General features: G+C 49.4%; 2 protein-coding genes and 1 long non-coding RNA gene across 4 annotated transcripts in view; 1 reads left to right on the top strand and 2 right to left on the bottom strand.

Moving 5' to 3' along the window:
- Nucleotides 1-2,264: 2,264 nt before the first annotated feature.
- On the bottom strand, nucleotides 2,265-11,335 carry Cacng1 (calcium voltage-gated channel auxiliary subunit gamma 1). The gene is made up of 4 exons (XM_020178350.2): nucleotides 10,946-11,335; nucleotides 4,436-4,510; nucleotides 3,363-3,500; nucleotides 2,265-2,969 (listed from the first exon to the last, which is right to left on the bottom strand). Exons 1-4 carry the CDS (start codon nucleotides 11,178-11,180, stop codon nucleotides 2,743-2,745), a joined length of 675 nt encoding a protein of 224 aa, XP_020033939.1. The 5' UTR covers nucleotides 11,181-11,335; the 3' UTR covers nucleotides 2,265-2,742.
- Nucleotides 6,042-26,448, top strand: LOC141413701 (uncharacterized). Of its 2 annotated transcripts, XR_012438506.1 has the most exons (4): nucleotides 6,042-6,406; nucleotides 8,030-8,181; nucleotides 18,070-18,433; nucleotides 26,327-26,448. It is a non-coding gene; the product is annotated as an uncharacterized lncRNA (long non-coding RNA). The 2 variants fall into 2 exon arrangements; XR_012438505.1 differs by having other exon boundaries at nucleotides 6,042-8,181.
- Cacng4 (calcium voltage-gated channel auxiliary subunit gamma 4) overlaps nucleotides 23,952-27,557 on the bottom strand; it is a 57,701-nt gene continuing 54,095 nt past the window's right edge. Inside the window, exon 4 of the mRNA XM_074045488.1 lies at nucleotides 23,952-26,811. Within this exon, the coding sequence (XP_073901589.1) occupies nucleotides 26,273-26,811 (539 nt within the window). The 3' untranslated portion in view covers nucleotides 23,952-26,272. The remainder of the gene's footprint in view (nucleotides 26,812-27,557) is intronic.

Here is a 27,557-nt window from a genome sequence, read left to right on the forward strand (position 1 = left end):
ACTCTTCCAGGTAACTGGGCAGGTACCTCTGCTTTGGTGCAGTTGGCAATCCCTTTCACCCTATCATTTAGATCCCCAGCCCGTGCCACAACACCTAAAAAAAAGAAAGACACAGACACAGACACCATAGCCAATCGCAGAGGCTCCTTTCCTCCCCATGTTTACATTGATGCCATTGGGGTTCCTAGGGGAGTGCCAAACTCATTCAAAGCCAGGAACCAAATTGCAGTGGGGTTTGAATCAGTATTCTTTTTGTGATCCACTATAAATAAAAATGTCAATTGAATTAATTATATTTATTATAACCAATAAAGGTTTGTTAACTATACCAGGGATGCCATCAAAGGAATAGCAGAGCAATTGGGATCAACTAGTCAGATGGCTTGGGAGAACAAGCTAGCATTAGACATGATGTTGGCCAAAAAGAGAGGAATTTGCATAATGATTGGAGTTTCCTGTTGCATGTATATACCAAATAATACAGCCCCTGATGGAACTATCACTGAGGCCCTACAGGGATTAGCTACCCTATCTAACAAGCTAGCTGAAAACTCAGGTATAAATGATCCCTTCACTGACTTAATGGAAATTGGTTTGGAAGATGGAAGGGCTGGATGACATCAGTCTTAACCTCCTTGATTGCCGTGGCTGGAGTTTAAATTTTAGTAGGATGCTGCATAATTCCTTGTGTCTGAGGACTAATACAGCAGTTAATTGAGACAGCCCTCACCAAACAATCACCCCACCCTACCAAAATAACTTGTTTCTGTCAAAAATGCAGGAACCCGAGAGCCAACGGCTCCTAAATGAGTTTGAAGAAAAGAATTTAAATTAAAAGAGGGGAAAATTGTAAGAAAAATGGTCTTTTCTAAGTATTTGTTACCCTCTTAGATTACTTAAAAGTTCCTCAGGTCGCCATCTTAGGTGACTTGCGTGTTTAAAGGGTCCTTGCTTCTTCTTCTGGATTCCTGTACAACTCCATTGCCTACCAACTGCATGCTCTAACCCATCCCCCAAGCCTTTTAGCCAATCGGGAAAGACTGTGAACCTTTGACCTGGACAAATCCCAGGTGAGGGGCAGGTACAACTGCATCAGGGATATAAGGAGGAGCCACTGTCAGCCATTTTGTGCTTGCGTGTTTGCTTAGCAGGAGTGAGCACATGCTTGCACCCTCTTGATCAAGAGAAAATTGCCTCGTCAAGATTCTCTGTCTCGAGTGTGTGTGTTTTCGGCACTGGAGGGTTATCAATTCCAACTCCACCATGAGACGAACAGCTTTGCTCTACCATGTGCTCTCTGCCTTGATGTCTACCTCACCACGGGCCCAGAAACAATGGAGCCAAGTGATCACGGATTAAAGCTTCTGAAAATGCAAAAATCAATCCTTCCTCCTCTTAAGTTGATTATCTCAGGTATGACAGAAAGCTAACATACAGGGTCGGCAAACATTTCCCATAAAGGACCAGCAAGGAAACATTTTAGACTCTGCAGGGCAGAACATGTCTGATGAATCTATTCAACATCAGTCACGTTGTGCGCCCATTGGAACAGGTGACTGTGTGCCAATAAAACTTTATTTCTGAACACTGAAATTTGAATTTCATGTAATTTTCATGTGTTATAAGATATTCTTGATCTCCCTGCTATGTTCTTTTTTAGCATTTAAAGTTGTAAAAACCTGTTAGCTTGCAGGCCTCACAAGAGGCAGTGGGCCAGGTTTGTCCCATGGGCCAAGTGTGCAAACTCCAGCTCTGGAAGAATTAGCTCCAAATGGAGTTCTGATGTTCACAGCTAGGAGCACAAGTCTGACTTCCTTTTTGAAAACTCGGTAAGTACAGTGGGGCTCTGAAAGGCAGAAGAGTGCAAATGACAGCACTCTGTGCGGCCCTAAGCGTCTGACTGCTAAGCCTTGTTTCCTGGTATGTTCTCTGCAAAAAATAATCCAGCATCAGAGGCCAGAGACCCAGCTGTGCTGCTTCAGTGCCTTCTTGGTACTGGATGCTTAGCATGCCGAACTCTAGAAATAACCCCTCCTATTTTTAACACCCTTGCCTCGTCACAGGGTTTCCAGTTTCATCCCACACGATCTCAGGGTCCAGAGAGACAAGTTGGAAATCAGAGTCTTTCAGGCATACCCTTCCCCTCTAATGTCCTCAATGCCTGCCTTCAGGAACATGCCGTCCTTTCTCCTCCAAGGTCTGGGCCCTGGTTCTGCGGCCAGGAATCCAAGCAATTGCTATGCAAAGGCACAGGAGAAAGGAAGTTTTCTGAGAGATTTTATTTCAAAACACAAATTCTGTCCAGTTAAAAATACTTCTCAGGGTTTCTGGCAGCCCAGGAAGGGTTTCAGTTCACTGAAAAGGGTGTCTGTGTCCTGTCACCAAGAATGAGAGAGAGGGACCAGCTCTTTACACAGGTGGTGCCCAGAACTGGCAAGTGAGTACCGGGTGTCTCTGGAAGGTTTTTAAAGACGACTGGAGCCAGCTTGTCATAGACACCTGGCGCAGAGGTGATGATGGCCTAGAGCTTGGTGGATGGAAAATTGGGCCCCTCCAAACACCTGTGCACCTGCTAGGCCTGGGCAGGTCTGGGCAGGCGTCCATGTGGTCACAGCGCCAACAGGAGCTCAAGGAGGGGAAGCGGTATGGCTGTGATGGGCGGGGTAGAAGGGAGTGAGGCAGATGTTAAAACTCCCAGCCCCTCTCTGGAAGGTTCTGGGCCAGGGCTGGGGTTCCAGAGGACTAGTGCTCAGGCTGAGCATCCATGCAGGACTCCCAGGGGTTCTGGGGCATTGGAGGCAGGGAGAAGAGCAGGAGGGCCAGCCCACCGAGGAAGAGCAGGATGAAGGCTGTGCAGGCACAGGCAAAGGACCAGGAATAGTAATACTCGATCCACACCGTGTCCTCACTGTCGATCATGCGCCTCACCGACTGCCGCATGACCTCTAGCGACACGAAGATGCACAGCCCTGGGGACAGAGCCGGGGGGCCCTTAGGCGCTGAGCGCTCCCTTAACTTGTGGCTACTACTCTTGACCTTGCCCCGGGGTGGGGAGGGGCCCTGCAGAAGTGGCCCACTTGTCCATGCACTTGCCACATCCCGCGGTGGGTTGGGGGTGGTGGTGGCAGCCAGGATTTGACCGAATTTCCTTCCGACTTTTAAAAATTGCTCTCTGGTGAGTTTCTGCAGTGTCCTGAAGACAGTGTCATTGTGCAAAATGAACAAAATAGCAGGACTTCTGCCCCTGGTCCTGCTGGGGTCACTGAGGCCCTCCTGGCCGCTTTGCTCCAGCATGGAGCCTGGGAAGCATGGAGTGGGGAGCCCCCAATCGTCCTCCAGCCCAGGCCTGGGGTCCCCACTACCTGCAAAGGCATAGAACATGGACGCTGGCCTCAGCAGGTAATCCCGCTTCTTCCCGAAGGACAGAAGTGCACAGATGGTGCCCACGATGATGAAACCGAGGCTGAAGATGGAGATGGCCGCCGCGGAGATGCTGTACTCTGCAAAACACAGGGGCCTCAGAACCGCCGCGACCCGGGAGCTTCGTCACCGCTGGCTGTACCGTTAGCCTGGTTAGTGACAATACCACGGCCTTGATTCCTGTCTCACACCCGAGAGGCCCGCGCGCACTCAGAGTCACACGGGGAAGATGTTAACAGGATGTATGGATTCTACCGTGGGTCTTTCCAGTGCACTAAACCTCAACGTGTCACCACAGAGGTCCCAGAGGGAGATGGCAGGTGGTGGTCCCTGACTTTGTTAGAGCTGATCCCTTCCTCCGGGTGCCAGGCAGCTCCGTGCTGTGGGTGGGCTGTCCTGGATTGACAGGGAGGAGGAGAGTGTGGGTGTTGTCTAGCTCCGTGGTGTGTAAGGATCTATCAGGGTGTGCCCACCTGTGAGCGTCTGTCACTGTGTGTGTGTGTGTGTGTGTGTGTGTGTGTCTGTGTGGGCACATGCACACCACGTGTACCCGTCATACACATGCTGGCGTAGGCTATACCCTAATGACTGTGCCAGTGGGCTCCATGGATCTGAGACCCAGAGACCATGTTTTCTCCTGGTCTTAAAGACTGATCAGTAAGAGAAGGAGGTGCATATCCTCCAGCCCCCTTCCTTCGCCCCCAAGAACCTTCCCTAGGACATGAGTACTTGTCCCATTTTCTCAGTGTCTCCTGGCTCTGTTCCTGCCATGACTTATAGCAGACTGGAAAGTCTCCCCAGCTGTCCCCAGTCCTGGTGAACCAGCCCCGAGTGCCTGCAGAGGGGTACTACCCCTTGCATCCTGGAGTCAGGGGGCAGGCAACAAGGCTCCCAGCTGGGGCTGCTTTTGGTCAGGAGCAGGGATTCAACACTTTTTTGCCAAGTGACTCCCTGGCTCAGTAGCATGTCACTGAAGTCACTTCCCACTGCCCAGCTCTGTCTTCCCCTGCCTCACCCTTCTGAGTGGTGAATTCGAAGATCTCGGAGCTCTCGCCTGGGTTGAAATGCCGAAAGTAGGAGCAATTCTTCTCTGCAAAGGAGGGAGAGAGTTGTGAGCTGGGAGATGGGTCCAGTAGCTGGGAAGAGGGTCAGCTGACAGAGCTCGGCACCATCGCCCTGATTCCTGAATCTGGGCCAGAAGGCTTCCCTGACCCTTAGAGCAGCATTTCAGTGGGATAGGGGACTTGCAAGCAAAGGCGAAGGGTCCGCTGGGCAGACAGCAGGTGGAGTCTGAACCCCACTAGACAGATGGAGTAACTGAGGCCCAGGTAGAAGTTATTCATCAGGGATACCAGGTACATACACAATGAAAAGCCAAACAGCAATTCTCAGATGAGCTGATGCTTCTCCCCAAGGGACATCAGACGATGCCTGGAGACATTTTGGTACAGGGAGGAGTGCTCCTGGCATCTGGTAGATAGAGGCTAGGGACCCTGATGAACGTTTTACATTACACAGGATGACCCCCACAACATGGAAATATGCGGCCCTGAATGTCAACGCCAAGGCTGAGAAACCTGAGATGAACCCCAAATTTAGCACCAGACTTCAGGCCCACCCTGATTCCCTGGGGAGCTGGGAAGCAATATTTTTCAAAAGCTTTCCAGGAGATTCTGATGCCAGCCAAGTTGGGAACTCCTGCCCCAGGCGCCTTAAACTGCTTTGCAAAGGGCTCTTTTGAGTAGCCATTTGAAAAACTTGGGGACAGGCACAGAAGCTCCATGTGAGAGCCGAATGTGGCCATTATGTCATTTCATCAGATCCTCGGAATACAAGACTTCCCTTGGGCGGGGGCCATGGCTCAAGTGGTAGAGTGATTGCTAGCCACCACCACCAAAAAAAAAAAAAAAAGCCCAAACACAAAACCAAAACCAAACCAAACACAACAAAAAAGAACTCCCTTGGTAAACTTTGATTCCTCTGATCATTTTCTTGAATGCCATAGAAGGGACCTGAAATCTAGATCTGATGAGAGGGGTGTGTGTGTGTGTTGGGGTATAATTTCACTTCTATTGTTCTTTTAGTTTCTCTCATACAACTAGATATATCATAGTATCAAAGTATAGACTTAATGCTTGTTGAACACATTTAATACTCTATTCCTGACTTAGGAAGTAGGACAATGGATTATTTTATATTATTTTATGCTTCTTTTTATAAAAACTAAATTACCTTGCTTTTTATTTGTGAGTCCCTTCACTGATTTCTTGTTCCTATGGGTTCCTGATCCTCACCATAAAAACATCTCTCAGCTTAAGTGGCATTGAGTTTGGAAATACATTGCTGCATCCCCAGACCACATTTGAATGATCGCAAGGAGGCAGATGCCTGGTTTCTTCTGGAAATGTTGTCCCAGGGTCTGCCAAAGGCATGGCTTCCCTTGAGATGAAGGCTACACGATCTTACTGACACTTCATCCTGTGTTTGCTACCCTTTCCCCCCCTCCTGAGGTTGAGGAAGGGGATGATGCCCGGAAATGGGGTGTGGTTTAGCTGCAGTAAACAGCCTTGTCTGTGAGCTTCTGTATTTAAATCACTTTCCTTTTAACCGAGTTACCTGGGGTGCCTGACGACCAGTGGAGATGTCAGCATAGCCTGCTCTTTTCTCTCTCACAGCATCTGTTGCTATTTTAAAGCATAATGCAACACTCTGGTTTCTCTTCAGATCGTATAAATCCTTCACCTTTTAAAGCATAACGCGAACCTTTTATATTTGTTAGATTAACAGCTATAGATTCTCTTGAATTGCTGCTTCAAAATGGCTCCTGCTATGTCATAAGTCTCCTTGGGTCTCCCGCTGGACAAAGGAACATTTCTGTTTCGTTCTTTAAGGGCCAATTTCTGTTGTCATTGAAAACCCTCTGAGAAGAATTGACTGGATTCAAGTGTATTTCACGGTCAGCTGACTCCGTGACTACTTGCTATCTGTGAGTTAAAAGGCTTCTGAGCCAGGGTCTGTGAGGCGGTGGCCACCTCTGGGGCCTGGCAAGCACAGCTGTTTGGGTCTTCTGGGTTGCTGTGGCAACTCTTGCACAGGGAGTGTTTGGGAGTCAGACCCCCCTGCCAGATAAACACCAGGCTCCACTCTGGGCAGACAGTGACTGCTGCTGGGTGTCAGGGTAACCTGACAGGGGTGGGCTGTGTGTCTGCAGGGGCCAGGCTCTGGGCTCTGGGGGAATTTTTTCCTTGGTTGGTCCAGGATCATTGTTTCCCTCCTTCCTCTCTATTAAATGTTCTTGAATGGGGAGGTGGGGACAGGGCACCCAGTGGGCAGGAGTCCTTCTCAGGGCTTCTGGAAACCTCTACTTCTCTCTGACATGTGGTTGAACTTGGGGCCTAAGAATAGATGGGCCGGACTTGTCTCTTCCCTTAAACTCAGATGTGAGGAAGGCCAGTATCCTCGGTCCTGAACCTGAGAGAAACGCCTGGGCCACATGGCTGCCTGTGGGAGACCACAACTCCTTCCTTCTCTGCCCCATAGGGCAGACTGGGCATAGCAGACCCAGGTCTCATTCAGGACAGCTGCCAGCATCACTCAAGGAAGGCCCAGGGTGTTGCTAGATGGACAGAGGCTACTCTGACTTCACTTTCTCCATTCTTGCCCCTCTGTCCAGGTGGGTGGTGTCTGGGAACTGAGCGTCAAGTGGAACTTAACAAGGAAGGATAGCTAAGCAGGGCCTGAGTGGTCTCTTAGTTCAGGGAAGGCTGTGGAGGAGAGGCACAGAGACAGTCTTGTACAGAGTCTGCAGATTTTTAGCCTCTGACTCTGCCTCTCCCTCCTGCCTCCATCCCAGCTCAGTCACCCCATTACAGAGCTTGGGGTGTGCAGCTCTGCCTCAATGGGCCTGGCCCCTTCCCAAGGGCTTAGACCAAGTCAGCAGAGTTCCCAATGTCGTAATGATGATCTAGAACAATCTTAGGGTCTCTGAGGTTCTTCCAGGCTCCTTTGTCTCTGCAAATGCCTTATGGGTGATTCCAATATTTCTACTTCTATTAGACTCAGTGATTTAAAACTGCAAAGTAGGTTATTCCTTTAAAAATTTGAGTGTAGTTGGACACGTGGCTCACACCTGTAATCCTAGCTATTTGAGAAGCTGAGATCAGGAGGACTATGGTTTAAGGCCAGCCTGAGAAAATAGTTTGTGAGAACCCCATCTTCAAAATAACCAGAGTGGAATTGGATTGGAGGTGTGGCTCAAGTGGGAGAGCACTTGCTTTGCAAGTACAAAACCCTGAGTTCAAACCCCAGTCCTACAAAAAATATATATATGTATAGCTCTGGCTATACATATTCTGGCTCAGAATATCTAGTGTGCCAAATTCAAAGAAGCAGAGCGGAGGACACACTAAGCTCTAAGGTGAGCATGAGTTAACAAGGGATGCCTCTGAGTTGTCACTAAGAATGTATCAGAGTATTAAGTGCCTAATGGAGACTTTAACATACGGGAAAAAAAAAAAAGTTTGTCAATGTGGGTAAAACCCTAGAGAGCTGAGACTGGAGAGATGGGGATACGAGTTCTCACTTTTGCTGACGCCAGTGTTGTCCTCAGCCTTTTTGTAAACGATTTCTATCAGCACCCGACAGTGGAGTCTGTGTGCTGTGTCTCCACCCAACTCACTGAAGGGTTTTGTAAAATGAACTGAAGAAATCTGAAGACCCACACAGAAGAGAGAGCATACCTCTTCGAGGGAGGAAGGCCAGGTAGGTCCTTTGCTCCCAGTAGGGGTTCATGAAAGGAGTCCCAGAAATTCCTGGGGCTAGTGTCATCATGCTTTTCTATGCAGCCCTAATCTCTGTGTGGAGACTGGAGAAAAAGATGGGCCACTAGGGAAGTGGGGTACTCAGGCAGGCTACTGCCTTGCCCCAAAGAGGCAGTGCCTGAAAGAATCAAGGGCAGAGGATGGCCTCTCTGGGGACTCACTTGGACTTTCAGACACATGGTCTCTCCTGACAACAGGGGAGAGCCTTTCCTGTCATTGTGGAGGCTATGGAATTGACCTCAGGTGTTGGCCTTGAATATGACAGTCTTAAAGCTGTTCAAGGGCGGTTAAAAAAAAAAAAAATCCAATTCCACTGCTATCCTTAGCGCCTCCAGCTTCCATGGCTGAAGAGGGCTTGGAGACGTTTTCTCCTTGTACCAATTCTTAGTTTGGCTGCCCCTCAATCTTGCCATGTTTTATACTGGACTGTTTGTGGTCTCTTAGGTCAGCAGGTTTTAGAAGCTGTGTTTATTATGTATAGTGGTGGTAGAAGGGGTCTGGAGAACAAGGAGGCTCTGGATCGAGACCTGAGTTAAATTGTGATCCTAGAGAAGGCCATGCTCAACCTCAGTGTTCCTCCCTGTCAAATGAAAACTGCATGCAGAATGAGCAACTACTGCCTGGGTTGTGGTACATGCCGTGATCATGAAGGTGAATGTTAGGGGTAGATGCTTGTGTATGAATTCTCGCTCGTTAACTGTGTGACGTTAGTCAAATTACTCAGGCTCTCTGAGCCTCCCTTTCTTTATCTGTAACATGGAATGATGTAATGGTGTGGACCTAATGGAGAGTCCTACTATTGTGTGAGATTAGATGAGTCAATACGGTCCTGTGTTGTATGCGGATAGTTCTGGGAAATGTGTCATTAGACGATTTTGTCATTGTGTAAACATCGTAAAGTTTACTTACACAAATTAAGGTGGCTGTGAAGTCACAAGGTGATATAATCTTATAGGACAACTGTCTTATATTTGGCCAAATTCACCAAAACATTGGTATGTGGTGTGTGGCGTGGCTGTGTATGTATGTCATTCTGCTGCCTCTCGGGAGGAACGTGCTTTGGAAGATTATTGGGGGAAGGTAGTGTTCAGTGTCGCATGTGTGGGCAGTATGACTCATAGCTGGTCTGGGTGTTTGCAAAGGCAATGAGACGGACTCTACTTAGGCTCAAGGCCAAGCCATGCTTGCTGGTCCCCCCGGGACTGGTACTCTCGCCAGCCTGTCTCTTCCCTGTGTGGACTCTGTTCATCTGCTCTGACTTTAAAAGGCAGAGGATTCCAAGAACAGGGGGACAGGACCAGAATGTACGTTCCTATGAGTAGTCCCTGGAGAAGGTGCCCTGCCCTGCCCTGCCTTGCCCAGGGAGCGGACCGAAGGATGCATCTGTTTACGAGTGTGCAGCAGTGGCCGGGGGGGGGTGAGCACTGGGCTCTCCAATACCCTTCAAGCCCATGCCCACACCTGTCAAAGCCCTCTGCCCTGGGACTCAGTGTTTTCAAGTCTGCTGAGTATTTATGGGTCTCTGGGTACCCGGCAGGGGTGCATGAGGCTGGGGTTTCCTAAAGCAAGCTGGAGGGAAGAAGAGGAGGGAGAGGAGGGAGAAGGTAGGCTGTTTGCTTCACATGCACACTACTTTGAAGGGCAGGTCTCAAAGAATAGAAGGAATAGTCTTGATCACCAGGAGGGATGGCACACATGCTGTAATCCACTGCCACCTTGGAAACACATTTGTAAGCACAGGAAGAGATCTTTTGTGGTTGACCCCAAGTCTCATACTCTATACAGGGGAATCAGAGACTGAGATGGCCTTGTCCTGTCAAATAGTCCTTTAGTAGGGCAGTAGCTAGAGCTTGGTGCTCTGATTCTCCGTGGAGTTCTGTTTACTGTGAATCCTGAAGGCTCCACGTTTGCACAATAGAGACCAGTGACATGGATACCAGGTCTCCTCGACAAGAAACTTACTTGCCATGGGTGGCTTGGTCACCTGAAAGGACCGGAAAGCTAAGAAAATGCCGTGGAACTCTGCATGGTTGGAGCTAAGGGAGGGTGCGCAGTAGGACTGCAGTTTCTGACAACAAGGTTGTGGCTTGGACACAACCACACCCTTCCTCACAACCATTCACTCGTGCAGTCACTCCAGGTCCAACCCTCAGTAGAGTTTCACGCTTGGTTTCATACTCTGCGGTCACCAGCTTGAAACGCTTAGTAATTAGAACAAGGAACCAAGCATTTTCATTGTGCACGTGGCACTGCACACTCTGCAGTAGTCTTGTCCGTGCTCCTGCCTGGAGGCTGAGGGAGAAAACTGCACTCCCCACAGCCCCTCCGGCTTGGGAACTGGAGCAAGCTAGCCTCTCTCTGCAGGAAGAGAATGGAGCTGGGATACCAATGAGTGACCGCTGCTGGAACCAGAAGCCCCTGGTCTGGTAGACCTGGAGTCTCTTATCTCACCAGGCCAGCATCTGCTCTTGGTGAAAAGCCCCAGGCCTCACAATATGGAAGTAGTCAGGGACAGATGTTCCCATTTTACCCTGGCTGCAGCCACCAGCCCTGTACCATGTTCCTTCCAATCCTCCTTCCTGGGAGGAAGGGCTGGGTGGCTGCTTTGTTCTCAGGCTGAGAAACGGCCTTCTTTCCCTGGGACAGCTTATCTGGGAAACTGTGAAGGGCAGGAGATGGGGGGCTACCAAGAGTGGGTACATTACCCCCTGACAGCGTGATGCGTCCACAGCTCTTGTCCTCCATGCTGTTCACGGCGACACGTGTGGTGCAAATCCTCCAGAGGCCGAAGTGGGCCGCCTCACAGGTAGCATTGTGGTGCTCTAGGTGGGGGCTCAGCACGGCCCAGTGGTCGGTCACCACAGCTGCTGTGGCCAGCACAATGCCCACCAGAATGCAGAAGAGGGTCACACGAACCTTCAGTGCTTTGGTCTGGGACATGGTGGTCACTGAGGTTTGGGTGCTCTAGGCAGAGGACAGCAGTGTCTCCCAGAGTAAGTGGTGGCAGCCTGGTTAGTTGGTGGCAGTGGTTATGGAGCTGGGGGTGGGAGCTAAGTTTAGTGTGCCTTGCTGAGCCAGAGTGGCTGGCCTTGGGCCGGAGGGACTGGACAAGCTGAACAGCTGTCCAGACGTGTCAGGGGCCTGAGGCAGGCTTCTATTAATGCTTGTTTCCAGGCGTGTCACCGAAGATGCTCAGGTTTCAGGCTTTCTTCCCATTCTGGGGCCAGAAATACTCTCGGGGTGGGGCAAGGAAAGAAGACTCTAAATGGTGACTTGAGATCTTTACACAGTGGAGCTGGGGTGAGGGGAGAGGGGCAGACATCAGGCCCACAGGTGTGCAGGAATGCACCTGCTCTGGGCTGAAAGGTACTGCATGGCGGGTGAGAGCAGGGGTGCTGGGAGACACAGGCTGCTTGGCCTCCCTGTCCCATGCTGCCAGGGCAGTCAGCAAGGTGTGGTGGGGGGTCCTTGTCCTGGGGGCCTGGGCACTCAGAAACCTGCCTGGGGGCATCACAGACACCCCAGCTAGAGCCCTGGAACCTACTTCTCAGATAAGCACTTTAGCCCCAAGACCTGCTTTGTCCCTTGAACCACAGGAAGATTTCATCTGGTTCCCAGGGCTGGCCTTATGCACATTGACCCCAGCATGGTAGCATCACTTGCTTTTCCGTTCTCTTTCCACCCCTGCTATTAGGTCCTTCCTTTCCTTTCCTTCCCTCCCCTTCCCCTTTCCCATACAGCCATGAAGCTAACACATGACTGGGAATGGACCCCTGAGCTGGGCAGGGCCTTGTGCTCTAAGATCCCTCCCGTCGACTCAGGTTACAGAAAGACTTGGCTCATGTGTGGAGAGTCATTCAGGCCTCCGGCCTGGTCATCACAGAGTCGATGTGAATGCTGATAAGCTATTACAGTGATAACAGCTCATCTTCGGCACCGTGGACCAGATACTCTTCTATGTACCTGCTTCACAAGTCATCAAAGTTAATCTTCACACGAGTCCATTTTTCATGTAAAGACACAGGCTCAGAGGCTCATGAAGTCACTTGTCCAAGTTCACACAACAGGGAAATGGTGAAGCCAAGTGTCAAAACCCACAGCCCAAACTCTGAAACCATTGTTGAAGCAAGAGAAACCTTCAAGATCTATTGTGACCAACGAGGAATTTACAGTTCAGAGAGAGAGAAGATGTGGTAAGCTGGGACTGGCTGGTAAGCAGCCACCAGGGCTGAGCTGACACCTCATGTAGTCACAGGCTTGTGGTAGTGATGGTGCACCTGCACTGTACTTTTACAAAACCAGGCCTCCCACCAGGTTATAACCACTCCAGAGCCTCCCTCTAATCCTTCTTGCTCTCTGCTCCCCTTCTTCCTTGCCCCCCCACCCCATACTCCCAGTGGAGCTGCTCCATCATAGCTGACTGAGAAGTGCATGGCTTGCTGAAACCTGCCACTGTCCCCAACAACAGTCCACTCTATGAAGAGCTCCTAGATGTTGAGACATGTCACAGACTTTAAGGCCCTCCTGCTGCCCATGTGGGCCCAATTTTAGAAGCCAAGCAGCCAGGGTGTAAGGGGATCCTGGGTGGCCTCAGGCAGACCCACTGTGTGCCAGACCCCCAGCAAGGCAGCAGTGTCTAGTGTTTTAAGACAGAACATCTATAAAAAGCTATTTTATTTTAGCATTAGAAGTAAATGTGGTGTCATTTGAACAACTTTGGATTTCCTGGTATGAGAAGGGGGCACCTCTGCTTTCATGCTGCTTTTGGAGGTCTTAGAAAATGTCCTGAGACGGATATGGCACGTGGGGTGCTCTCAGAGAGTCAGCCCTGATGCCATTGTGGGGTCATCAAAGAAGCCAGGCGTCGGTGAGAGCAGCCACAGAGCAACTGCTTACTGCGCTTTCTCCCTCAGTGGGGGCACATCTCTGCAAAGTCCTCCACCCCAGCGTGAGTGGAAACATTAAAGATTGATGGCCTCTTCCTTTTGAAGTTGTCTTTGTATGAACTGCACCGCTTGGCTGGCATCTCCAGCGTGCACAGAGAGCCTCCTTTCTTTCCCTGTTTGCTAAATCTCTTCAAACAGACTTTCTCTGTTCACAGAGGCCACTGTCAGGCTTCTTGCTTGGCCCCTTCAGGGTTTTGCTAGGCCTGGAGGATTCAGTGGCCATGGGCACAGGCCATGGGCAGAGCAATGTCCACATGCTTCCCTCAGATGCCACACTTCCCAGGGTGTCAGACAGGTGGGCGTTTCAGGGAGGCAGCCTGAGAGTGGGCAGAAGTTTGCTGGGGATGGAGCCAGAAACCCCAGGATCACACTCTGCTCAGCTGGTCTCAAGCTGTGTGGCTTCCAGCAGGTCCTGAGCCTAAGATGCCCTTTCCGGCTCTGTAAAACAAGGGCAATCAACCCAGAGGCTGAGGGTGTGAAGATTAAGATGATTTTTGCCAGCTTAGCCCATGACAGATGCTATGAACTGAATTGTGTCCCCTGAAATTCATAAGAGACCAGAGAGCGGCCTCAGTCTGTCTCTGTGCAATGCGAGGACACAGTGAGAAGGCAGCTGTCTTTAAACTAGGGAAGAGAGCCTGCTCCAGAATCTGATCCTACCGGTACCTTGATCTTTGACTGCCAGCCTGCAGAATCGTGAGAGGGCATATTTCTGCTGTTTAAAATAGTCTGTGGTATTTTTGTTATGGCGGTCCAAGCTGACTAATACAGTAAGCAATTCATCCAGGATGGCTGTTATTAATAATAGCAGTAACATGTACCCTAAAGATCATTTTTCTCTCAAGGCTGATAAGCTTCTGGAAGGCAGGCACGGAGGCTATGTTAGGTACTCATTCTAGGTCTCCTCTAAGGGCCCAGCCGAGATCTGATCCCAGGGAAGAATCTTCATAGTTGGCTATGAATGACTTAGGATGAAGGGATGGGTGGATGGATGGATAGACAGATGAACTGAAAGAAGGGGACAGGAGTTCAAATCCCCTGCTCTACCAGATGATCTAAAGTCATTATCATGTGGTTTGAGGTCACAGGGACTAAGAAATGGCAGCAGAGGCAGATCAGGACCACCTGGATCACCTAAAGGTGATTGCCTTAGGAAGACAGGTCATCCTATGTAAGGTCAAGTTCAAAAGGAAGCCTCCTCCTCAGACCCAAAGAGGATAGGCCACACTTGGCTCATTCAAAATGAATCAGTTCTCATTTGTTTGAGTCCAGGCTGGTCTCAAATTCATTATATAGCCCAAGCTGGCTTTGAACTAGCAATACTGCTTCTTCAGCCTCCTGAGGGCCGGGGTTGCAGGCATGTGTCACCATGACTGGCTCTCTAATTTTTAAATTTTTTTAAAACATAGGCGCTCATCACTATAAAATTCTTTCTTCAAACTGCCTTTGCTCTATCCGAAAGGTTCTGGAAAGTTGTGTTTTCATTTTCATTTGATTCTAGGAATTTTAAAATTTCCTCCCTGATTTCTTCAATGACTCACCGATCATTTAAAAGTGTGTACTTTAATCTGCATGTGTTTGTACAGTGTCTCTTGTTATTGGTTTCTAATTTTATTCCATTATGATCTGATCGGATACAAGGCATTATTTCAGTTTTTTGTATTGTTAAGTCTTGTTTTCTGGCCAAAAGTGTGATCTGTTTTGTAGAAAGTTCCATGGGCGCGGAGAAGAATGTGCATTCTGCAGCTGTTGGATGAAATATTCTATAGATGTTAAATTTATTTGATCTGTGGTACAGTTTAACTCAGAAGTTTCTTGGTTTGGGGGCATGGCTCAAGTGTTAGAGCACCTGCCTAACAAGTGCAATGCCCTGAGGTCAAATCCCAGTACCATCAAATAACAAAACAAAAAACAAGTTTTAGAACTCTTCGTTGTTGGGGTTTTTTTTGGTGTGGATACCCTATCTATTTATGAGAGTGCGGTATTAAAGTCACTCACTACTATTATATCTAGACCTATTTGGACCTTTATGTAGTGTTTGTTTTATGAAATTAGGTGCATCAACATTTGGTATGTTTAAAATTGTTATATCTTCTTGATGGATTATTCCCTTTATTAATATGTAGTGATCTTTGTCCATACTGACTAATTTTGGCTTGAAGTCTGTTTTGCCAGTGAGGTGAGTTTCTTGTAAACAGTATATAATTTGATCTTGTTGTTTTAAACCATTCAGCCAGTCTGCATCTTTTAGGTAGAGAGTTAAGACCATTTACATTTAGGATTATTATTGAGAGGAGTGTACTAACTTCTCCCTATTTCATCTTAGAAGTTTGCTGGTTTACTGAGCTAATAATGTTTGATTCTTTCCTACTTCTTCATTTGTTTGTCTTTTCTCCTAGTGTGTTTTATTATTTCATGAGCACTCATGCTTGTGTGTATCTCATCTTCTTTGTCCTGTATTCCTTTAAATAGCTTGTGCAATAGTGGCTTGATGGTCATAAATTGCTTTAATAAATGCTTATCAAAAAAGGTCATTAATTCTTCTTGATAATTGCTGGATAGAGTAGTTTTGGTTGTCAATTATTTTATTTCAGGGCTTGAAATACATTACTCTGTGCTCTTTTGGCCTTTAGGGTTTCTACTGAGAGGTCTGCTGTTATTCTGATGGGTTTGCCTTTATATGCAACTTGAGCTTCCAGTATTCTTTATTTTGTACTGCTGGCATTTTAAGGGCAATATGATGCAGAGAGATTCTTTTCTGTTCATGTCTACTTGGAGGGGGGGGTCTAAGTGCCTCATGAACTTGGATTTCCATTTCTTTCTCTAGAATTGGGAAACTTTTTGCTATAATTTCATTGAATAAGTTTTCTATGCTTTTAGTCTGTATCTCAGTTCCCTCTTGGACACCAAAGATTCATAGGCTTGATCTGTTAATCATGGTTCAGAGATCTCAGATATCATCATTGTGATTGCTTTTCTCCCCCTTTTTTTGTTATCTGAATGTAACAATTCCTCAACCTTGTCTTCAACCCTGATGTTCTTTCTTCTGTCTCATCTAATCTATTGGTGATGTTTTCCATTGAAAATAAATTTTTAAAAAGTGAACTCAGGACATGTACTTGCAAGGCAGGTACTTTACTACTTGAGCCAGGCTCCCAGTGCTTTTTAATTTATTTTTCAGGTAGGGTCTTGTGCTTTTGCCTGGGCTGACCTTGGACCATGATCCTCCTGCTGCCTCCTGAGTAGTTGGGATTATAGGCTTGTACCAACATGCCAAGCTTGACTTTGAGATTAGGGTATCGCTCCACTGAGGTTTTAAAATTTGATTTATTGAGCTTTGCTTTTCCAAGATTTTCGTATTTCATCAGGGATATCTCTTTGAGTTTCCCATTCCAGTTGTTGACTTTCTCATCCAGGTGTTGAATTCACTACTTCATTCCTCTTTGAGGTCTTCCAGGTGGGAGATAGTGGGTCATAGCTGGAGTTTATTATAGTACCTACTTTTCAGGTTGGTGCTGTATGCAGGCTGTAGGCCAGGCTGGTCAAGGGTCAGTTGTCAGCTTTAAGCCTGCATTCACTTTAGAAGCTTCCCTTCTTTGTGTACCCAGAGCCACTTCTGGTCCCAACAAGCTTTGTGGCCTGTGGGCTGGGCAGATTCTCACTCCAGAGAGACCCCGCCCCAGTTTGTACATCTAAGGGTGGCAAATGTCTAAGCCTTGGGGTGTTCCCCAAGTGTGTTGGACAATGTGGGAAGCAAATGGAGCACTGAGGCCTGCACAAGACGGGGAGAACCAAGGAAACAAGGTGCTCTGCCTGCTGCTCTCAGTGCTTTCAGACCCCGCCCAGCAGTAAGCCATCTTGTAGGGGGGAGGAGGCTGGGAAATTCAAGTGATCCTGGGCTCAGAGCTCTCAGTGCTGCCTGGCAGCAAAGCCCATGTGGCAGCTCTGGAGGCTGGCAATTTGCCAGCTATGGGCTCGGAGCTCTGTTTCTGCAGTAATCCTCAGGTAATGGGGCACCACAGAGGCAGGGCCACCAACCACCATGCCCTTCACAGCCCAAGCTCCCTGCTGCTTCAACTTCTCAGGTGGCCCATGTCTGACCTTCTCCTCCACAACTGCTTATTGTGGCAGTCTCCCACCCAGACACTGAGGCAGTGTTCCCAGATTCCCTGACTTGCAGCTGTTTCTTGTTTTCAGTAGAGTAGCTCAATCTTCAACAGTACATCTCCCCTCAAGATGGGGACTGTCTCTGGCATTCCAAGATAGGAGGTGCAAAAAAATGAGTTTCTTTTTCAATGCTGGCCTGCTGTACGGAAGGAGTCATGGTCACACCAAATCCCCCCACTAGATTTAAGGCTTTTGAGAACTCTGGGTTTATCCTGCAGTTAGGGCTGCCTGTCTGTTGTCACCAGGGCTGTCTGACTTACCGTGTGGCTATGGCTTGGCTTCCCCTCCTCCTGAGGGAGCTGGGGTTGGAGCTGCAGGCTGTTTTCTATTCTCTCTGCATGTCTTTTCAGTCTCTCATGCTTTTCATCTGTCCTGTCACCTTATTCATGGTTTCCAGTGCTCTTCCTCTCTCCAGGATCGTCTGTCTTTTGTTACCCCGATTCTTCTCATTCACAAAGCTGCATGAAGGAGGTTTTTAAGCCACCATCTTACTCTGAAAGCTCTCTCTCAAAATTCTTAATTATAAAAATATTTAAATTACCATTACATAAAAATCAAAATTCTTAATTTAATCACACCCTCAAAGTCTCCTTCGCCATGGAAGGTGACATAGTCACAGGTTCTGGGGATTAGAATGTGGACATCTCAGGAGCCATTATTCTGCCTGTCACAGTCACTGGTATCCAGTGTTTGATTCTTACGGCATCATCTTGCAGGCAGGGATGGATGATGGCAGGTGAGACTGAAGAAGGGTTGGAGCTGATCCAGAAGGGGAAAGCTAGAAGGGAGAGCAGACTAAAGAACGAAGAACGGGGATCCTGGCAAAGGTGAACAGAAGAGCCACTGTGGTCTACATGGCTAGACTGCCCTGCAGCCAGGAAGATGGATATAGTGAGAGAAAATGGAGGCGTCAAGACCTTGAGCCTGATGAGGCTGAAGAACAAGTGTAATGGCAGAGAGGGTGAGAGGAATGGGATGCACTGGAGGCTCTGATGAGACGGAAGGACAGTAGCCCTGAAGATGACAGGGACAGTTCAGGTGGAGTAACAAGACCCAGCTTGGAGAGGAAGGCCAATGGAGGTGAGTAGCCCAGAGAGCGGTGAGGAAAGGGAATCAGAGTGGTAGATGCCATGGGTCTGATGTGGCTTCATGTGATGGTGGCAGGAGTGACGTCTTGAAACACATGAAGGAGTGGCCGAGAAGTGGTTGGGGGGATGCCAGTGGTGGGAAAGCATCACTCTCTGCAGACCCCCAGAGGAAGCTTTTCCCCAGAGGCTGGAGGAACAATAGTCTGGAGGTGTCAGCATCCATCACCAACTGCCTTCCCTAGCAATTCTAAGTCTGAGGACATGAGTCCATGACAGTCTCATGGACTTCTGTTTCTGAGGATGTGTTGCCAGTTTTCTTGGAAGTTGCAAGTTAAAAATGATCTGTGTCAGGTGTATCTGCTCCAGCCTTCTTTGGGATTCTGAGCATTTTCAGGCCCTCCCCCCTTGTCAGGCCTGTACTTCCTGGGACTGAGTGTCAGGCTGGGCAGCCAAGGCTGCTATATTGGGAAACAGGGCAGGAGCCTCTGCAGAATGGGTAGCTGTCACCAAGGAGGTCTGAGGGAAACAGGGCCCTTCTGGGAGGGCCTGGGATCTTTTCTCCCAGGAAGTGGAGGAAAGAGATTTAAAGATGTGGGGATCCCTGAAGGCACAGTAGAGATGGAAGGTAGAGAGGAGGACTGCCAGGTGCAGAAGGAGCCCTGAGCCAGGGGAGGTACTAGAGAGACTGGGAGACAGATTCTGAAAAGCAACCTTCCAGGATTTCTTCTCCTGCTTTTCCTTCCAGAGACTTGTCACCTCCTCCATCAAGAGCTGGGATCCGGGGGAGGAGGGAGAGGAAAAGAGAATGATAGAGCTGACGTCAGCATTATTGAAATGCCATCTGAGCAGACAGAGGATATAACAATACGTACTGAAAGCTGTTGAATAATGGGGGGTGGGTTGGAAGGGAAGGCGTAAGGGAGAGTAATGGAAGGGGTGAACCGGCCAAAGTAAAGTATACTCACTCTGGGGTACATCGAGAAACCCCTGTGAACACTGACGTTGGAATTAATAATGAAAGACAGGACTGTAAAATAGGTACAGTGTGTATAGAAGGGTGCTTGCGAGGGGGAAGGATAAAAGGAGGAGACAAAGGTGAGAGGATATGGTTGATGGGCTTCATATACTTACACGAAATAGAACAACAAAACCTCTTGCAATTGCTTTAACTAAGGTGGGTGGGGGTTGAGGGGGAGTGATGGTGGGGGCGCTCTAAGCAATGTACAATATCACCACGAATCCCCCCCTGTACAATGAATATATCCTAATTAAAAAAAATAAAAAGCTGGGATCCACATCTAGGATGAAGCTGGGCTGAAGTTCTGAGTGAGAAATCACTAGATCTTCACCAAATGCATGCTGAGAACCCTGGTCCTTGGGCCTCCTTCAGATGTCACTTGAGATCTGGGAACAAGCTAAATAAGCCATGTCCAGCAACAGGACACTGGTTAGAAAGTGGTATCTCTATTGTATGCAGTCATTAAAAATCACATTTTCAGGGCTGGGCATGTAGCTCAGTGGTTAAGGTCGTGTTTAGCATGCTCAAGACCCTGGGTTTGATCCCCAGCACTATAAAACAAAGCAAACCAAAAATTAGATCTTTTTAAAGAATATTGAAAGATGTGGGAAGAGTCTCATGATGAAAACCCAGTGAGTAGCCCTTGCAGGCCTCCCCCATTTGTGTGCTCTGAAATGTTAACTGTGCTTATCTCTTGATTAGCTGGATTTGGGCTGATATTTTCTTTAGCTTTTCTGTATTTTTAAATTTTTTTACTTAAATGTATTCATCTTAGAATTAGGAAAGCACAGGTGTCGAATTTTTAAATTAATTTTTTCATGGCTATTGTGATTTAATTTGTGGGTTCTGGGTGTTCCACAGAGGTTAACTGTCCTCTGGGATGCCTGTCAGGGGACTAAGGTCAGTATGGAGACACCTTTCCCTGCAGGCACCAGCACAAGATGGGAACTGGCAACTCTGTTTGACTACATAACTACTCTCCTTGCTCCAGTAGTTTTGTTGAAAGCTGCAAGTTTAAAAATATCCACATCAGGAGTATCTGCCCTATCTCCCCTCTGGGTTCTCAGGTCCCCGAACAGGGACCTCCCTCCCCTTCCCCTTCCCCCAACTCTGGGGGTTGGCAGCAGGGTGCTATATTGGGACCAGTGCAGGGAGCTGAAGTCATGTGTCTGGGTCTGGGCTCCCCTCCCTCCCTTGGTGCCAGCTGTGGTGGCTTCTAATAGTGACCCAGGACAGGATCCATCCTGGCATAGCCAAGCTCCCGGGACATTTGGGGGCTGGCCAGCCCTGGGCTCTTGCAGTCTGTGTCAGTTTTATGAATCTGGGAATGTCTCAAAGAGGTGTGGGGATTGTTGGGTAGGATCTACAAAGAAAACAGTGGTCTTGAAGTACTTTGGCCACCACCATCCAGCCTCCTGGGGGCATAGCAGATTGAAATAAGTGGACATCATCAGAGAAGGAAATGGCTGCAGGCGGCCTCTCCTGGGTACTGTCACATGGCAGGATGACGGGTTTCTCTCAAACCAAGAGCTGTGGGCAGGGGCACCCTAGGGGTCTGGCTCTCAGGGCATCCCCTCCAATGGTTGTTCTAGAACAAATCTTAAGGGAAACTGCCGAGAGCAATCCACAAACACCCTTGAACACCCAAATGCCAATCATGCTGGGTGTTTAATTTAATGTTTAACTCACTTTTCCAAAGTCCCAGGCAGGGAGTGCTACCTTCCTCCTATGGTGGAAGGAACTGGGCTCTGACAGGCTGGGGACTTGCTCACTGCTGCTCTGGGAAGAGGGGAGGAGAGTTGAGGTTTGATCTTGATCTTTTGGGCTCTTGTCCACCTCACTGTAGTTGCTAGGGTGAGTGGAGAAGGATACTAAGGAGTGATGAGTCTATGTGTCATTCTGGACCAGACTTCCAGGGACTTCCAAACCCAAGGACAAAGGCTTTCAGAAACAACCCCACCTTTTACCCCAGTAGGGTTCCTTGTTTCTTTCCTAATCCCCAACTTCTGTTTCTGAAACTGATGGCTCAAAAGTAAAGAGGAAAAGGGTAGAAATCTGAACATGTTGCAGGGAGATGAATGCCACAGCCTACATGCAAGTACCAAACCCTGCTGTGTGGTCTTGCACAAGTGACCGTCCCCTTTCTGTGCCTTGGTCTCTCTCCTGTAGAATCAGGCTAGTGTGAGGCTCTCAGCCTCTGCACTATTGATACTGGGAACTGAGCTGAGGAGTACGGGGAGGAGGCTGTTCTGGGCATTATAGGGTATTCAGTAGTGTCCTCAGTCACCACCTAGTAGATCCAGTCTCACCCCCTTCAAGTTAGGACAATCCAAAATGCCTCCAGGCATTGCTAAGTGCCCCACTTGGAACTACTGGGCCAGTGGCATCTCTCTTTTTATGATGGTTATGAAAATTCTCAAAAAATTACTGCCTTCCTTCCTTCCCTTCCTTTCTCTTTGGGCTTATTCTTCTACAATGTGCAGATGAAATGAGATGATTCCTGAGGGACCTGCTAGTCCTTCTGGTCATGATGTTCAATGATGCTGTGTTCTTGTTTGGTGAAAGCATGAGCTCTAACCTGCTCCTTACCTGGGAAGAAGATAACATGCATCTGTTTTACACATGGGACATCTGGAGCAAAGATGAGGCCAGACATCACATTGGAGCTGAAGAAGGGGCTCAGGACACACAAAGGTTGACACCATCCCAAAGGCACCACTTTTCTGTGGGCACTCCCCAAAAGTTTTGGGGGTGGGGAGGCAAAGGAGGGAGGTACCAAAAGATATCCATCAGGAGACTGAGTGAGACTGGCCAGCTCTTCTGTTTAACTTCCTCCCCTGGCTAGACTACATTTCCCACTTTCCCTTGCTCTTAATGTGGCCAGTGATACGTTTCTGGCCAATGGCATGTGAACACAAGGTAAAGTCACCATATTCTGGTCCATTAAGGCTCCCACAAGACTCTCTCCACAAGCCCATCCGTTCTTGCTGTCCTCCACCAGTCCACTGGATGGCCATGCCCAGGGCGGCCTCTCAGCATGGGCCTCTGGATCTCGGCATGAGCTTGTGGAGCAGAGATTGCCTCTCCCACCCTGTGGAGTGGACTTTACATGAGAAATGAACTTCTATTGTCTTAAGCCATTTTGCATTTGGGGGTTGTTGATTGTGCAGTTAGCCTACTCTAAGCAACATAAGTGAAGGGCAGACTAGGGGCTACTGAGCCAGAGCAGGGCTCTGGTGGTATTTTCTTTAGGAACTAGAAAATTGTTTGTGTCAGTTCCCAGGAACTGTAAGTTATGGAAGCAGAATTTTTAGATGAACTAAACACATGATCATGTGACCCTGGGAGGTGGCAGCAAGGCCCTAAACACAGTCTGGCATGAGAGTCCACCCAGGATGGCTGGAGTGGCTTGTGCTGAGCCAGGGTTTCTTCAGAGCTAAGAATAAACTAATAACGGGGCACAGTTCTAGCACAAGGTGACAACTCCAGGCAGCACAGGCTCCAGGGTGGTGGCATAGCTGGCCTGCAGCTTGGTCAGGGGTTGTTGGTGAGAACTGAAAAGGCCTGAGCTCCTCCCTTAGCCCTAGGGCCTGGTGGTTCAGTACATCTGGGAATATTATTTCCCCCGGGGGCCCTTCTAGACAAGAAGAAAAAGGACTAGACAGTCCAGACAAGTGGGGAGTGGCCTCGCAGGCATGAGGGCAGAGGTGCGGGGACAGGGGCTTCAGCGTCCCTACTTAGCACCCTTCACTGGGTCCCAGGTGTGAAAGACCTTCCTGGGAAGAAAGTTCTCCTGAAGGAGGTGTAACAGTTTGGTGCCTCTTTGCTCCAGGACGAGCAGCCCATGGCTCTCAGGACAATGACTCCAGGTCACAGAAGATGTCACTGGGGCCTACACAGTATGCCAAATAGAATCTGGGCCAAGGGGTCACTTTTTGGCCTCTCACTCTGACTCTTACCTGGCTCTTCCTTATGACCAGGTCCAGGGATGCTCGGCTGCCCTGACTGGGATTGGGTGGGTCTGGTGACAGAACAGGAAGTCCTTTTGGCCTCTCTTCTGGGCCACTGTCTCTTGCCTGACTTTGCCAGCTCACATTTTGGTACTTGGGCTCCTCTATACTTCATCATTTCAGGATTTAGAGAGGGAAAGGAGGTGGTTTAGTCAACTTGAAAATCCTACCAGTGGTGGTGGCTCTGACTGGCAGGATCTGAGGATAGGCCGGGCTTCTTCAATTGCCTGGATGCCCACACTAAGCCCCAGAGTAGCCTGTCCACCTCCCGGCCTAGCCATGAAAAGCGTCTCAGTGGCAGGACGGTCTAACAGCTTCCTGAGCAGGTGCCATTGACCGAGATTCAAGCCGGACAGACTGGCCGTGGCCAGTGTCTGCCCTTCTTCTTCTCTTGGAGGACCCAGTGTCCCCTATGCCCAGGACACTTAGCTGTCACAGAGACTCCTCCCCTACCTCCCCACATCAAGAAGAGAACATTTTAAAAATGTTTTTATTTAATTAAAAAAAAGACAGAACTAACAACTCAAAACCATTGGTGGGTACAGGATCACAGGGGCTTAACTGGCGAAACACACAGTGGGAGGGAGAGTTGGGGGGTGGGTAGGAAGGTGGGCTTGGGCCACACTGCCCTCGGGGAGGGTGCCAGGTGGAGACGGGCTGCAGCAGGGCACCAGCTCCTCTCCCTCTGCCCTGTGGGAAGGTGACCCAGAGGCCAGGGTCCCCAGAGCAGGGCAGGACAGCAGTGGGGAGAACAGCTGTGAAGGTCAGAGTGTCTGAGGTTGTCCTGCTCCATGTTCCTCTGTCCCTCTGTCACTTCTTCCCCTTCTTTCTACTCTTTCTTGGTCTCTACAGCGGGCCCTGCATTCCCTGCCTGGGACTGGGCAAGAGGTAGGATTCATTGGAACACAGCTTTCTCTATGGAATCACAGAAACTTCTGGGGCAGCAGAAGGGGAGGTGGCTTGTGTGGAAGCCACAGCAAGGCTGTGCGGCTTTTGGAAGAGAATGAAGACAAGTCCTGGGCCTTGCTTGCTGGGGCTTTCTTTAGCCTCGTAAGACGGTGGTGTGGCAGTGAAGGTGATGAGGTGGAGGGTGGTGGGTGAGGCAGGGTGGGGGTCCTGCAGCAGGGATGGCCACACGCCCTAACACTGTGGTGCTCAGTGCTGAGTGTGCTTAGAGACACCCTGGCCAGGAGGGAAGGGTTTTCAGCAAGCACAAAGGGGGCCCTGGCATGCCTCGCGTCTCAGCTCACTGGCACACAGGGGCAGTCAGTTGGAGTGGTGACATGGGATGTCCTCTCTTGGGGGTGAAGGGCAGGCAGGGAAAGGCGAAGGTCATCACCAAGACCCTGGTTCGCCCAGGGGTTCAGTGAGCAGGTGGCTGAGGTAAGAGCTGAGATGGCTACTGGGATCACAGATGACTGTTCGAGTTGGATTTAGAAGTCTCAAAAAGTAAGAAACAATTTATCCTTAGAAAGCATGTGTTTTATAGAAAAGAGGGTAAGTTCCATGTTCCAGAGAGTTCTCCTTCCAAATCTAGACACACTTCTGTGCTCTTGGCTTGTTTCGGGGTGGAAAACCTTCCAAACACAGAACCCATGACCCCAGCTCCAAAGAAATAGCTGAGCTCAAGTCCTCTCTCCTAAGGAGAGAGAAGAGCCCACCGTGGCCTGTTCAGTCACCCTTCTTCTGCTGCATCCTTTCTGGTGGTGGCAGAATAAGTTGCAATAATACGAGTTGGGGGACGTGTTGCTGCTACTTTTTAAGATGAGGAAATGAACGGAACTTGCTCTCCGGGTGTTGGTTTATGAAACAGCATGATTCATTACCACTTGAAAATGGATGCTTGTTCTCTGGGGTTTTTTGGTTGCTGTTCACCCTCAGGTCTCTCTCTCTTGTACCAAAGTCCAGGGTTCTGTTGCCAAACACCAGTCGGGGGTGGGGAGTGGGGGGTCTACCTCCACCTCCCTGTGTAAAGAACCCTGCTGCTTAAGGGGACAGAGCTGCTCCTCAGGCCAGTAGAGAGGGACACAGCAAGAGGCCACATGGCCACCTTTCTTCTGACCCGTGGGATCCTCCAAGCCCTCAAGTTCAGTCGGCGTGTTCAGGCCATTTTGAGTGTGGTGGAAACCTCTAGAAGCAGAGAGGAAGGCCAACAACAGCCCTCACCTTTACGTCAGACTCCCCCACAGTCCTTCATCTCCTGAGGTGGAGGGAAGCCAGCCCCAGGACAGCTTGAGGCTGTAGCACCAGTTGGCCACAGAACTTTCTCTTCCCGATGACTTTTCAACAATAAACTCATCAGAGTGCCAGAGAGAGGCCGGGAGAGGGAGACACACAGAAAGTAAGGGAATGAACTTCATTGCCCTCATTTCTGACTCAAAGACATAGGGATGTATGTTTGAGAGCAGCCGATGAGAGCACAGATGCCCCCCCATGCCCGGAGAGGCCTTCCAGTGGCCTGACGCCCAGGCAGGGAGCAGAGGCCTGAAATCCCCTTCTTCTGGCAAAATTGGCTCCAAGAGGAGATGATGGCTCAATTTTGTTTTTCCATACAGCTTCAGGGAAGCTCCGTCCTGGGAGATTTTGGAAAGCCTGGGGCAGCAGAACACCCTTTTCTGGGGGATAAAGTCAGCTTTCAGCTTCTGCGACAGCCCTGATTCCAGTCTCCTGGCTTCCTTCCCTCTGAGCCAGCCCACTGCACCTGCTGGAGGCCAGGGAGGGGGGTGTTTGGCATCAGTTCATTGTCCCTTGCCTTAAGGATCACGTGCCCTCTGGGGGAGCCAGTGCTGAGAAGGGGGGCAGGTCACACAGGGGTGGTCCGCCGGTTCAGCATGCTGACGGGAAAACCCTCCTTTAGGTCTGGCTGGAAGAAATCGTGCACCTGCAAGAAGCCGGCCTCCTGGTCGGGGCTATAGCTGGCAGCTGTGGTCACCTTGAGGGGCTCCCTGGACAACGTGTACATGGACAGCTCGCCCATGGGGATGGCCCCGGTGATCTTCAGGCCCACAGGAGACGTGTCCCTGGAGGGCGAGGCCTCAGTGGACCTTGAGCTGGATCTGGAGCGCCGTCGGCGGTACCTGTAGCTTGGCATCCTGGCGTAAGGAGAAGAGGAAGAAGCCTTCAGGAACTCCCTTTTGGTCTTAAACCTCAACTCTTTATTTTTCTCAATGTAAATGTTTACAGCCAGGACGCCCACGGTCTCTGCCACAATAAATGACAGGGCTCCAAAGTAAAAAGACCAGCCGTAGTTGTAGTGGTTCTTTTTGTCTTCGTCGCGCTTGTCACTGGGGTCCCCTGTGTTACTGGAAATGTAGACAATGATGCCTATGATGTTACTGAGGCCTGAAAGGAAAGCGGGGAGGAGGAGAAGCAAAGGTTAGTTAGGGGCTGTGTACATTGGAGCAACAGAATAGGGAACAAGTGGCCAAGGGAGGGGCTGGTGGCCATTTTCCCTCCTCCACGAGTATTCCAGTATTCCTTTATTCTGGTGGCTAATTTTTCTCTTAAGCACAGGTGTCCCCCCATGTCCATGAGGATTGGTTCCAGGACCCACAACAGAAACCAATTCTGCAGATTCTCAGGTTCCTTATATAAAATGGCATGGAGCTGGGCACCCGTGGCTCACGCCTGTAATCCTAGCTGTTCAGGAGGCAAAGATCAGGAGGATCATGGTTCGAAGCCAGCCTGGGCAAATCGTTCATGAGACCCTACCTAGAAAAATCCATCGCAAAAAAGGGCTGGGTGGACTGGCTCAAGGTATAAGCCCTTAGTTCAAACCCCAGTACCACACACACACACACACACAGACACACACAAAAAGCATGGTGTTGGCACTTGACCTATGTACACCCTCCTGCATACTTTAATACAATAAAGCTGTTCTTAATGCTTGTTATACACTGCTTCCTCTGTTCCGGGTTCTCACACGATCGCTATCTAGCCAACTCCCTCAGATCATGGCCTCCCATGTGTCCCCTGGGGTACTTCCCTGACTCCTGACTCAGTCACCCTACCCCCCTTACAGGCTTGTAAAGCACCCAGCACCCACCTTGGTGGTACTTTGTACATCTGACTTCTTTTTGAGACGA

The sequence above is a fragment of the Castor canadensis genome, chromosome 11, assembly GCF_047511655.1.
Source record: "Castor canadensis chromosome 11, mCasCan1.hap1v2, whole genome shotgun sequence".
NCBI lineage: Eukaryota > Metazoa > Chordata > Mammalia > Rodentia > Castoridae > Castor > Castor canadensis.

Coding starts and splice junctions, on each gene's coding strand:
- Cacng1 (XM_020178350.2), bottom strand. CDS start 11,180: ATGTCCCAGACCAAAGCACTGAAGGTTCGTGTGACCCTCTTCTGCATT. Junction 3,501..4,435: donor CGAATTCACCACTCAGAAGG/GTGAGGCAGGGG, acceptor TGTGTTTTGCAG/AGTACAGCATCTCCGCGGCG. Junction 2,970..3,362: donor CATGTTCTATGCCTTTGCAG/GTAGTGGGGACC, acceptor CTCTGTCCCCAG/GGCTGTGCATCTTCGTGTCG.